Below are 12,540 nucleotides of genomic sequence, written 5' to 3' on the forward strand. Positions count from 1 at the left end.
TAATACTATTTCAATACAATAAATAATAATTTAAATAATACTATGTAAATTTAATCTTTAGGAATTAAAACAACCGAAAAATATTTGAATATGGAATAAAAACATTCTTAAAGTTATTAATTTTAAAACATAACACGGCAACACACTAGAGCAGATTTTTGTCATTTGAACGTTTTAGTAGTAGAATATTGGTTGGCAACCCGTACAAAGTGTGCTTTTAGCATACAACGTAAAATATATATATATATAAATATATATGATATACGTTCTCTGCTTTTAGTAGCAGAATATTGGTTGGCAACCCGTACCAATTGTGATTTTAGTAGTAGAATTTTCGAGGCAACCCGTACCAAGTGGGATATTTTTGCGTGTGAATTAGTGAAAATCTTAGGATTGGCTACTTGTAGATTTATACAATGGCATGAACCTTCTCTATGATATACGTTCTCTGGTGGTAGTTTATTGTTTTGCTTGTCATCTGTTCAGTAGCTCATGAACTCGTGGTTTTTTTTGGCAGCACTGAAAGTTCATGAGCTCTCTCAGAAGGCAAAGAGAGGAGTTTCGGATCATTTATCTATGCTCAAGAGCAGGGATCAGGGATCAAAATTAGCGTTTTTTATAACATTTTCCATTGTAGCCAGATCGGACACAATAATAATTTTGGGAATTTAAATTAAAATACCCAATATTTATTAAAATTAAATATTATTATACATGTATCCGTTAAACATATGCAGCAACTATTTAAACCCTTTTTTGTTATTTTGTAATATATTAAAACAATTGATTTTTGAACTTTTAATGCTTAATAAAAAAAATATATGTATTGACTCTCAATTGATAAATGATTTTTATAATTTTCAATCGAAAATTAATACAACTAAGCATTTTTCAATTTTTGTTAGTGATCGTCAACAGCAGCAACAAATCTCTCTGTTCACATATTTCTCTGTAGGTTTTCAATCTGGTCGTCCCTATTTTTCCAATTGCTAAACGTCAGACCTCCTGAACTTTGACAGTTGCCTGAGTTCAGGAGGTTTTGACGTTGAGTTGGGCATCTCTTTATCTCTGCTCAAGAGTAAGTTATAGGTAGGCGATTTATCGAGAAATCCGTTACAATTGGTGTCAGAAGTGGCATTGTCAAATAAATTCCCAAAGAGAGAATTCCTTTAAAATGGCAAATTTTAACGATTTGAAAATTGCACAACTGAAAAGGAGTTGGAAAAATGTGGATTAGCAACAATTGGAGTAAAGTCCAAATTACAATCACAGTTACAAGAGGCCATGGAAGCTGAAAACATTAATGTTGACGAATATGTGTTTCAAGTGGAATTAAAAGAAGAGACTACGAAGATAGAAGGAAAGGAAGAGCCTCAATGCTCGTCAAAGATTGTAGGCATGAACATGACTTTTGCTGCAATATCGCAGATGTCAACGCAAATATCGACACAGGGAAAAGAGCAGGAAAAAAATGGTCCTCACAGTCAGAAGGGCAAGAAACTTGTATACCAGCATAAGTGTCCTTACAGTTGGATGAGCAGGAAGCGTGTATACCAGTACAAGGATCCTCACACTCGGAAGGGCAGGAAGCGTGTATGCCACTTCAAAGGTCCTCACAGTCGGGGGAGCACGAAGAGCACAGATGGAAGAGCAGGAATGTGGAGTGGAGTTGAACAAATGTACAATGAGTGGAGAAATAACTACAGGAAGGCTACAATCTCAGAAGCATATTAAGCAGAGCGCGGCAGTTTAAAGTTGATAAAGCTGCTTGCATCGAGTGTGGAAAAGCGAAGATGGGCAAAGCTCTCGAGCTCTTATGGTTGTTCCGATGGTTAGAGTTCCTAAAATTCTCAACTAGTTGCATATCGGTCTAAACTTGAGAATCACGACGACTTGGCAGAAGTTAAAGAAACAAAAATTTTATTGGGTTGGTTGCCGGCAATCTGTTACGGCCAATTATTCTGAGTGTTTTGCAGCTAAATGATTGATGTTGAAGAGTCGTTGCCAGATGAAGCAGTACAATCTCTTTCAGCATACAGAATTAATTTTACATACACATATTTAGAAAAAACATACAGTGTCGGACAAAACTAAAGCATGGAAATTTACCATATTACCTGCATATAATTTATATACTGTTATAAAGTTAGTAGTTTATATAATATTATACAAAACTATACATTTTTTTGATGTTTTAAAAAAAAACTTAACAAATTAATTGATTTTACACTTAAATATGACTTATAGTCCAGTCATTTAAGCTTAAATTAGGTAAGAATCTCGGAATTCAGATACCCAGCTGTAAGTCTGTGAATACTTGTATATTGACACCCTAAAAGTTGTCTCAAAACCTACATATGGTAGGGGGTACGCAACTATTTAATTTCAAGGTCAAAGGTCACAAAAATCGATTTTTTACGCTTTTTTTTGTAAATATCTCATTTCCTATGGGTTTTTTGCTATTGGTATTTATTATCAATATTGTAGAATACAAAATTCTCTACAAATTTTGTTCAAAAATTTTTTTCATACGGTGAACCGTTTTCGAGATAGAGGCCTTAGAACGCGCGGAAGGGAAAAACTTAAATCTTACTATAATTATATTCCCATTAACACTAATGACATTTTAATTAGAAAAAAATTAAGTGCATCTTCTTTAAAATCTGTAAATTTGTAAATAATAGGACAAGATATTGATTTACTCATCATTTTAATTGGGCGTACACTGTCTTACGAACTAGAAATTTTCTTTACAAAAGTTGGGAAAGGCAATGTAAAAACGGAGATATACTCGACTAGAAGTTTTGATAATTATCCTCATTCCAAAACACATATTTTATATCTGCACGCATTAAGTGGATGTGACACAACTTCTGCGCTTTTTAAAAAGGGAAAAAAAACATTTTTAAAAGTTTTTGAGAAACTGACCAATTTGGATGAACTAGCTGCAGCATTTGAGGAAGAAAATTGTTCGGCCCAGAAATTATTAGAGAGTGGAACTCAAACCTTATTGGCAGTCTATAATGCTCCGAAATCTGTGAAAAGTCTCGATCATCTTCGTTATATGCATTGCGTCAAGTCTACAAAACGTAATAAACCTGTGCAGCTTTCAAATATTCCACCAACAAGTGGAGCTGCTCATCAACATTTCGAACGTGTATATTATCAAGTTCAAACTTGGTTAGGGCATGATTTGGAACCCCAGGTATGGAGTTGGGCAATGCGAAACGATTTTCTGGAGCCTATCATGACAATTTTACCACCTGCTCCAGAACATTTGCTAAATACAATTTTCTGCAACTGCAAGAGTGGTTGTGGTTCGCGATGCGGATGCAGGAAAGCGGGCGTGCAATGATCTTTAGCTTGTGGCCAATGTAATGGGCAAGCTTGTCTCAATGCTCTACCATATCATATATATATCGACATTAACGAAGATGGAACTTTTGACCCCGAAATCATGGAAGAACTTGAAACAAATGTCGTTGAAGACGATAATGAAGACCAGTTTGAAATTTACCAGCAGCCGGAAGACGACGATGAAGAGGAAGAAGATGATTAAATTATAAATTGTAGTTTTTGTACCCTTTATTCCATTTTTTTACTTTTAATAAAAATAAATGTATTGAATGACATTTTTTAATAAATTTTTTTTATTTTTTTTATCATGTAAGAAGTTATTAATATTAATAAGGGTTAAATTTAAATATAATTCCTATATATTCATTAACAATTCTGCAATTTCATTGGTAGGTAAGTGTTGTTAAATAAATTAATACTGAATAAAAAGTGGATAGGTTAGGAAAAAATGATGAAATATAATATAATAGTTAATAAAAATTGACAAATATTTATAATCATTGATTTATCGATAGTTCATCAACTATATATGGCGCGTTTTTGATGTTGTTTTTGTTGTTGTAACGATTATCTAATCCCCGTTTGGGTGATAAATTCTAGATTCGTTGTCGTCGAGGTCATCTAACGTCGCGTTTTAGCGCGCTTTTTATCAGAGGCACCGGTTGACCTGAAGTGATGCTGTGACCGCGCGCTCTAAGCCCTCTATCTCGAAAACGGTTCACCGTATGAAAAAAATTTTTAAACAAAATTTGTAGAGAATTTTGTATTCTACAATATTGATAATAAATACCAATAGCAAAAAACCCATAGGAAATGAGATATTTACAAAAAAAGCGCAAAAAAACGATTTTTGTGACCTTTGACCTTGAAATTAAATAGTTGCGTACACCCTACCATATGTAGGTTTTGAGACAACTTTTAGGGTGTCAATATATAAGTATTTACAGACTTACAGCTGGGTATCTGAATTCCGAGGTGAACTTACTATAATGACTGGACTATTAAATAATAACAATATACATAAAATATATACGACAAAACATTACATTACAGGTAGTTAAAAAAATAAATGTATTTGTGGTTAATAATTGGTTGTATATCCATTGTTTTGATGACGGCTGCATTTCTTCGTGGCATAGATTCAATTAAATTGCGGACTCAAACGTTACCAGAAAGAAGTAAACTCCTCCATGATGATATAAATGACTAATCTACTTGTATTAAAATTACTAGCTGGAAATTTAACGGTACTTCTTGAAATTAAGTTCAATAAGTAAATATAGTTAGTGCTTTAGTTTTATCACATCAAATATACATATTATCCTAAGTTTTTTTATGTCAAAACCTTATTTATAATAAAGATGTTCAGCTTGATAAATTTTTGTTTATACATATACTCTTATTATATTCATAAAAAATTAAAAGTTTTGCAAAACTATTATATATTGTTTTTAACTAAATGCGTACAAGGTTTCGTGTTTTAGTTTTGTCCGAACCTGTACATTTTAAAATTTTTAGTTAGCAATATTTATTATAGATTAACACAATTTCACAAAACCTAATTTCATATTTGGGTAAAGTTTACGTTGATTCGAACTTATGTAAGTTATTTTGAAATTCTTAACAGTTGAGTAATATTTAACCACTTAGTGATAACTATAGATTGTGCATTGTGGTGTAGGTAAGTATTTATTCTATAAATAAAATTTCCACTTACTTAGAAAATAAACAAATGCTTATTGAAATTAGAAGATCGATTTTATATTTTTTAATATATATGATATATTTTACAATTTACACATAAATGTTGTAAGAATTTAGACTGAGTCAAATTCTACTACAACTTATACTGTATAAACTTTAACATTAAATGAATTCAAATATAATTAAAAGTTGTCTTATAATGTATTTATCGCAGAGGATATATAAATCAATTTTATGTAACAAGTGTTATTATATTTTTACTATACATATAAGCAATCAATATTTTTACTCGAAATTGATGCTCACAAATAATCCTGCGCGTATCTTTTGGAATGCCATTATATAATATCGTCTAACATAGGAGTGATAAAACATTTTGTCTCTGTTTGCCTCTAACAGTCATGCCAGAAACCCACACGCAAACTTACTTTCTTTGCGCAGTGGGATCTGTTGTTGATGTTGAACTCGACTCGTTTAAGCTCAGGTCGAAGCTATTGTCACCACTTGTGCACGTTACAGTCGTCAAACTGGAGTCGTTATTGGGACTTTGTCGACCGAAAATGCTTAGATTTGGCAGGCTTTGATCACAAGAATTTCCATCGGTATTCTCCATATCAACAATACCAACATCTGATATATTTACAGCACTGTATTCGCCATCGTCGAAACTATCATTACTTAAACTACTACAGTGACTATCATCACTTAAACCATTTGGAGAAAGTGAAGTAATTTGGTGTGGCAATTGGTTTGAATCAGACTTTTCTCCGTGAAAATCATTTGAAACTTCAATATCCACACCATCTGAATTGAGTTCAGTGATCAGTGGTAGACTTTCGACCAGATCGGATCCCCCCATCGATGTCTGTGCAGCATTAGATGTTGATGCAACAACTGGTATACTTGCTATATTTTTGGGTTTGGAATCAAGAAGGGAAACCATAGGGATTTCGTAAGAAACCTCTGATTTTAACGCAGAATGCAGGCTATTCGATTTAAGCAGATCGCTCAACTCTGGTATATTATGTGAAGTCATGATATTACTCATTGGCGAATTGACATTTTGAAGCCGTTCAGATATTTCAATATTATTATGGCTTTGAGGGCATCTATTTCGATCATTAGCCTCTGCAGTTGCTGCTTCTTTGTTGGTTGGTGCATTCTGAATATTTTGTTGCTGTTGTTGTGTTGGAATTTGTTGCTGTAGACTGTGTTGAATATTTTGATGACGCGCAGATCGTGTCCGAGGTGGGGGTTTTGGTGCCACCGTGTTTAAGTCCTTATTCAAAGGTGAATACTTTGAGTAATAATCTCGATTGTGATCGTCCAATCCATTCGTTCTATTGATATTATCGTTAAGCGCTTCAGTGTCTGGATATTCGTCCGAATCATTTACAAAATCTACAACACTTCTCAAACATTCTGTTGGAATTGATATGTCAACTTTTGCACCTGGTCCTTCCAAAGGACGTTCGGGTGGGGGTTCTGGTAATTGAATAAGAGTTCAGCGTGTTATTTAAAAATAGTAAAATAAAATATTTTTTATGAACATTTATTACCACTTAGAATTATTGTACTTAAAGTCCTAAAACTTTTGATTAAAGTGGTGATATTAAAAAATTATTTCATTTAACTAAAAATGTTAAACAAAAGCTCGATGCTTCTCTATGTTCCACTTTGTTTATTCGGTACAAATACAATTAAAATTAGAAGAATTTTTTTTGTTTTGTAACAACGGCATTCTTACCATTCAAAAAATGTTCTGCTACAAAGTCAGCTGCATTCCACAGATCTGCTTTTATCAGTAATTGTAATAAGAGACCCACAGTCGGACGTTCATGTTTGCGACCACTGGTGCTCCATTCCTGTATTAATATCTCTGCAAAATAACAGCCACTAGTTTGCCTTGTTGCTTCTTCTATTAGCCGAATTTGTTCTGGCTTGTATTTCAACTCTATCACACTAGAACCGTTCCATCTTTGGCTTCCCATAACAGAATCTTCAACATTGTATCCGTCTTGGTTTGACCAATGTTTTGGTATATTTTCCATTAACTTTCTTCCTCCAACGAATCCCAACGTTTCCGCCAGCCGGTTCACATCGTTGGATTGCAGTCGTCGCAATTCCGTATCGCGTGTATACATTTTATATTTCCACTGCACTCCCCACTGCTTGGAGTGGTCGTGAAATATCTATGTGTGCGACCACTATTGTTTTATATACACTCTAATTCTAGACACTCGGTCATATAAAAAAAAGCCAAGTAATCAACAAGTTCAGGTCCATTTGCTATTGTTGATTTATATTCAGCTATTATTTGCTATAATAGCCAATCTTTATTTTCTTCCTTTTCCTAATTTCGTTGCTTCCTTGTTTTTCGTTCCGCTTTCCAATAATTTTCGTTAAACCCTGCCGCGTTTGTTAATTCGATTTTATATTGCTTTCAGTGCTACCAGCTTACGAATTTTGAATTTCGTAGAATCGATACTCGAATCTTTCGACAAAATTTAAACACAGTACTTGTTAAGATATATTAATATTAATTAAAAGCCGTTTCATTGTCATTCAGTTCTGGTTTATTTGGTGTTAGGAAGTTCCAATGAATTTGAGTAATCACGAGGGTTTTTATATGCGCAGCACATTAATTTTGGCCTCAAGATTTTTGTCATCGTAATATAAATGAAAACTACTGCTTTAACTTCAACTCAACTGAATGGAATTGAAAATCGTAATAGGGGTATAAAATAAAATAAACTGTCTCTATTATATTTCATTAGGCAAATTTTAGGAATAAAAAAATTTTGGAAAATTATTACTTCTGCAGTATTTTTAATTATTATTTTTTTTTTACTTTTTCCTTTCAGTAAGAGACAATATGTTTATACATAAAAGTAAATTACTGAAAAAAGATCATACGACTATAAAACCGAAAGCAACTCTGAATGTTCGCAAAATACAACCGTGATCAAGATTCTTCTTCGTCTCATACCACCATTTTCTGTTCGTGTATAAAACATAATAGGTGGTTTTCTTTTGTTGAAAAATTGAAAATTTTTATAGAAAAGGTAAAGTAGCAGCGACAATTTTTTTTGTTTACAAAATAATAAACAAGATTCCGTTTGTAAAATTTTCCCACAACATAAATCATAATGGAAGATATCAAGCAGTTGTTGCATCAGAATGTCTATCGATATGAATCAACGGATTCTAATTCAGCCACCGATAGCGAAGAAAGTACAATTTCAGGTGTGAAAATCGGCATAAAGACAGTTTGTCAAGGACGTATGCCAACTAGGCGGCCCAATCCAAATGTCCAAAATAGAAATGCCTTGTTGGCACGGGAAAATCGTCGAAAGAAGAAAGCACATTTAGAAGCAATGGAAAAAGAGTTGGAGGAAGTGCGAGCGGCCAATAAGCAACTTAAGAAGGCGTTAAAGCAGCAAATGAAAACAGTAGGCCAACTTCAACGAGAGAAAAGGTATTTTCAGAGCGTTATTGCAAATCACAAAGAAATAGAGAATCTTATTAAAGCTCTGAATGTTCGAATGCATGTTCAGCAGTCTCCGACTGTTAATTCGCCAATACTGAGTTCTCCCGCTCATTCGTATGGCAGTCAGCAGTTACAACAATCTTCAAGTATTTTACGGCAAACGAACAGTGTGGACAATATTGAATGGAATGTCGCCTCCACGTCGGAAAATTCGGATAATGGTAGCGTTGGAATTTCATCAGAGTTTTCTTTTCAAGATGATCCTATAGAAATGTATAACATTTTTGAAAATTTATCCTCAGATTTTATGCCTTCGTCAGCATTTAATAATACATGGCCCGATATCCTACATGAAGACCTAGGAACTAAGGGTTTAAAAAAATTAACTACAGTTGGAGGAGAGCATAGTTATGCCGATGTTGATCAAGTGCCTTCACTTGAAAATATAGAATTTGATGCGGGCATTTGCTTACATATAAGGCAAGGAAAAGTGTCTTTAGAGTTTTGCCCCAATTGCAGTTGGAATTCTAATGATTATCCAACTGCAAATATAGTGCAAAATTAATTGTTAATTAATTTGTTCTTTTTTTACTTTTAGAAAACTAGTCTATAAATATTATTTATTCTTTAATGAAATGTAAAGTTTTTTCCTCGCTAAATCGGAGTGCATAAAGTATTAAGGTGGGTTTATATCCCAAAGAGAGTTGGTCTAAAATTATTGAATTTATTGTTTGTTGCAATTTTCAGCGTACTAACTTGCAGTCAACAGCTCTAAACCTATTTACAACAAAAATGAAATCTTTGGGTTGCTGTCTTACGAAACGAATCATGGTAATTCGGTAAATTATTCAGGGGGGTTGTAGAATCTGATAGTTGTCGGAATCAGAATTGAAACCGATAAGAAAATGTAGTAGGTGCCATGAATTGAGATATGATTGGTTTGACGTTCGAAACAGAAATTGTATGGGTTTTGGGTGTCACGGAAACCAATTTTATCGGTTTTGTTATCAGAAAAAAATCAAGAAGATTTTTGCTGACAGATTTGAAATGTAAGTTAAGAATGTAATTTATATTATTGTTACGATTTAATTTATCGTTATTTCTATAGGGGAAAACATAAGAATAAAACAAAAAATGTCATAGTTATCGAGTTTATAGAAAAAATCAAGATATTTTAAGGGAATTTACAAAACGTAATTTACCACCCAAATGCGTCTTTATACAGTCGCTAATGTGATATAAATCTGTAAAGTAAGCATCTATATAAACATACAAGTAAATGCAAGCCAAATTTACATGCGACTCCCCTGGTGCATCAAGTGGATTGCTGTGATCTTTTAATATATTCCTTTTATTTTTTTCGTTGCTTTTTTTCTTCTAAAATAGCGGAACTCATTGTAAACTTTAGTAGACTTCATTCAGCATTTAAAATTTATAACACGCTTCCTAATTTATTCATTTGCAAATTTTGTCACATTAGTAAACAGCTGATTCGAATATTGGTTTTGCATATGTTCAAAAGGCGCAAATCCGATCAGATTCTGTTACACCATTGAAAATCAGAATTAGTTTGCAATTCTGGCAACTACCCAAGTCCATTGTATAAGCTAAGTAGATTTATACAATGCCCAAGTCTGTCTTGGATTCCACAACACCCCTGATTGTTTTAAATTTTATCATAGCTTGATTGAGTTTATTAAGTAAAATAATCCATTTATAAAAATGCTTGCAAACTGGACCACATATTCTTTATATTTTAGAGCACTCCGAAATATATTCGATGAAATGTTATTTGAACGTATCAATCTTAAAAGATTTACTATAATTAAATTAAAATTAATTATATTTGTTAACAAAAGTATTTACTAGATTCGGTTTCTGTAATGGCTAAAGCTGTTACAATGATGCATTTTGAATTGAACACTTTAACTTGTAGAAAATATTCGAAATGAGATTTCAGTTATGAAGTTAGGCTATTTATATATGACTACGGGAAAAAAAATTGTCAAATTAACATGCTAAAACTATAGTTTATTTCATTGAAAAAAAAACATGATTATTTCGTGTCGTCATTTCTATTGATGTTAATCTAGATTGACAGAGTTTGGAGCGCCACCAGTACGTAAACGTGTGTTGGCCCTTAATTGTTGCCCATGTTGGCTATCGTCATCATCGTCATCGAATCCTTGGAATAAGCGCGTAAATAAGTCACCAAACATGCCTCCCATTAAGCCTCCTCCAGTTGTTGTAGATGGCGGTGCAACACCAAAGAAATGTATTCCTATTTTGACTAAATATTTCTCGAACGAAGGATCTTTATTCAACGATGGTTTATATAGATCACACAAAGCACGAAATGTGTCATGTCGTCCAGTGTCGATACAACGAAACAAAAAGTGTATAAAGTTTAATAGCGGTTGTTTGAATGGAGCCTCATTACGTCTAATGCTCGAATGATTTGAAGTGTAAGATATAAAAGTATCTTCAGCCGTCTTCCGATCTTTTAAACATAATTGTTGTAGTACAGCCTGCACGATAAATAAATCCAATTCGTTTTTGTAGCCTTTATTTTTATGGATCTTCATTAAAATACGACCGCAAAGATTTCCATCACGACTCAGTAAAAAGTGATGGCGTGCTTGTTCACAATTTCCTTCAGCCCAAAATACTTGAGCAATAGCTTTGTGCATGCCGGGGTGCCCTAATGTATTGCCCGACATATCACTGCTCCATTTTATTGCGCGACTCTACAAATAAATTTTCATGTAAGTTAAAGTTTCATGTAATGTAAAAATGTTACAATTAAGGTTTCGCGCTCCACCGTTGTAGGACTTAGAAGTCCAATAAGCGTGCCCAACCGTTTAATCCAAATGTCGCCCTCATTACTTGGGTCACTTTCAGTACTACCACGCTTGTCTAATGTGTCAACAAGGAGGAGGGCTAAATCTGCTGCACTCGTTTCTTGTTGTTTTAATACAAGCTTCATTGCCCCACTCCATAGCAATTCTAAGCAGTCCGCATATTTTTGTTGACCGGTGTATCGAAAGTACAATGTCCGATACATTTGATGTGCTTCATAGTAGTTTCCTGATTCAATTGAATTTTCCAGCTTAACAAGTACGCGGTTGACTCCACGCTGTACGCCATGATCTACAGCAGTTGCGGTCATTGTTATTGCTGAGGCGTGAAAAATTCCTTATCTTAAATATATTTATAATCTTTGAATACACGATAGAACTTTGTGGAATTTAGTCCATATTTTATTATTGGACTAATAAATTCGAGATGGTGTGGGCATGGAACGTCAAACTTTGACTCTGTTTTTATTTGACATTCTCCGTGTCTGATTTAAGAACATTGTATAAATTTACAAGTAACTAATCCTAAGATTTTTCACTAATACACACGCAAAAATATCCTACTTGGTAAGGGTTGCCTCGAAAATTCTACTACTATAATCACACTTGGTACGGGTTGCCAACCAATATTCTGCTACTAAAGTCACACTTTGTACGGGTTGCCAACCAATATTCTACTACTAAAACGTCCAAATGACAGAAATCTGCTCTAGTGTGTTGCCGTGTTATGTTTTAAAATTTATAACTTTAAGAATGTTTTTATTCCATATTAAAATATTTTTGGGTTGTTTTAATTCCTAAAGATTAAATTTACATAGTATTATTAAAATTATCATTTATTGTATTGAAATACTATTAAATGTTTCCAATTTTATCAAATATATTATTGTGTAACGGTGATTTAGAATATTTTGTGAATATTATTTATTACTTAGTAGATTGTTTTGATTATTGTTATTGTTCCTGAATTGTACCTCATTTTTTATATTTATTTCTTTTTTGTTCAAATCAAATAATTAATATTCATGAACCTGATTTATGTACCTGATTTTATGCATATATCTTTTCGAGTTACAATTGTTATGAAAAGTAGATTGTTTTAGAACTGTATATATTATATGGGTGAATATA

General features: G+C 33.1%; 3 protein-coding genes across 7 annotated transcripts; 1 reads left to right on the forward strand and 2 right to left on the reverse strand.

Moving 5' to 3' along the window:
• Positions 1-5,092: 5,092 nt before the first annotated feature.
• tub (interleukin 1 receptor associated kinase 4 tube) lies at positions 5,093-7,483 on the reverse strand. Its single transcript, XM_014244115.3, has 2 exons — positions 6,809-7,483; positions 5,093-6,546 (listed from the first exon to the last, which is right to left on the reverse strand). Exons 1-2 carry the CDS (start codon positions 7,203-7,205, stop codon positions 5,486-5,488), a joined length of 1,458 nt encoding a protein of 485 aa, XP_014099590.2. The 5' UTR covers positions 7,206-7,483; the 3' UTR covers positions 5,093-5,485.
• A 505-nt stretch (positions 7,484-7,988) lies between these two features.
• On the forward strand, positions 7,989-11,119 carry LOC106624395 (CREB/ATF bZIP transcription factor). Of its 5 annotated transcripts, none has more exons than XM_070113226.1 (5): positions 7,989-8,126; positions 8,229-8,772; positions 8,854-9,232; positions 9,299-9,600; positions 9,660-11,119. In XM_070113226.1, the coding sequence occupies exons 1-3, from the start codon at positions 8,004-8,006 to the stop codon at positions 9,114-9,116; spliced, it is 930 nt and encodes a 309-aa protein (XP_069969327.1). In that variant the 5' UTR covers positions 7,989-8,003; the 3' UTR covers positions 9,117-9,232; positions 9,299-9,600; positions 9,660-11,119. The 5 variants fall into 5 exon arrangements, with proteins under 5 accessions (XP_069969327.1, XP_036213664.2, XP_036213663.2 ...); XM_036357771.2 differs by having other exon boundaries at positions 8,854-9,031; positions 9,150-9,232; positions 9,299-11,119; XM_036357770.2 differs by having other exon boundaries at positions 9,299-11,119.
• On the reverse strand, positions 10,562-11,720 carry LOC106624396 (Golgi to ER traffic protein 4 homolog). The gene is made up of 2 exons (XM_014244127.3): positions 11,352-11,720; positions 10,562-11,298 (listed from the first exon to the last, which is right to left on the reverse strand). Exons 1-2 carry the CDS (start codon positions 11,718-11,720, stop codon positions 10,636-10,638), a joined length of 1,032 nt encoding a protein of 343 aa, XP_014099602.3. The 3' UTR covers positions 10,562-10,635.
• Positions 11,721-12,540: the final 820 nt, after the last annotated feature.

This window comes from Bactrocera oleae, chromosome 2 (assembly GCF_042242935.1).
Source record: "Bactrocera oleae isolate idBacOlea1 chromosome 2, idBacOlea1, whole genome shotgun sequence".
Lineage (NCBI taxonomy): Eukaryota > Metazoa > Arthropoda > Insecta > Diptera > Tephritidae > Bactrocera > Bactrocera oleae.

Excerpts from the sequence above, each read along its gene's own strand:
- tub (XM_014244115.3), bottom strand. The coding sequence starts at position 7,205 with ATGTATACACGCGATACGGAATTGCGACGACTGCAATCCAACGATGTG. Across the intron at positions 6,547-6,808 it reads AGCAGAACATTTTTTGAATG|AACCCCCACCCGAACGTCCT; the intron begins GTAAGAATGCCG and ends TTCAATTACCAG.
- LOC106624395 (XM_036357770.2), top strand. The coding sequence starts at position 8,004 with ATGTTCGCAAAATACAACCGTGATCAAGATTCTTCTTCGTCTCATACC. Across the intron at positions 8,127-8,228 it reads TGAAAATTTTTATAGAAAAG|TTGTTGCATCAGAATGTCTA; the intron begins GTAAAGTAGCAG and ends GATATCAAGCAG. Across the intron at positions 8,773-8,853 it reads GTCGGAAAATTCGGATAATG|ATTTTATGCCTTCGTCAGCA; the intron begins GTAGCGTTGGAA and ends ATTTATCCTCAG.
- LOC106624396 (XM_014244127.3), bottom strand. The coding sequence starts at position 11,720 with ATGACCGCAACTGCTGTAGATCATGGCGTACAGCGTGGAGTCAACCGC. Across the intron at positions 11,299-11,351 it reads TGGAGCGCGAAACCTTAATT|AGTCGCGCAATAAAATGGAG; the intron begins GTAACATTTTTA and ends ATTTATTTGTAG.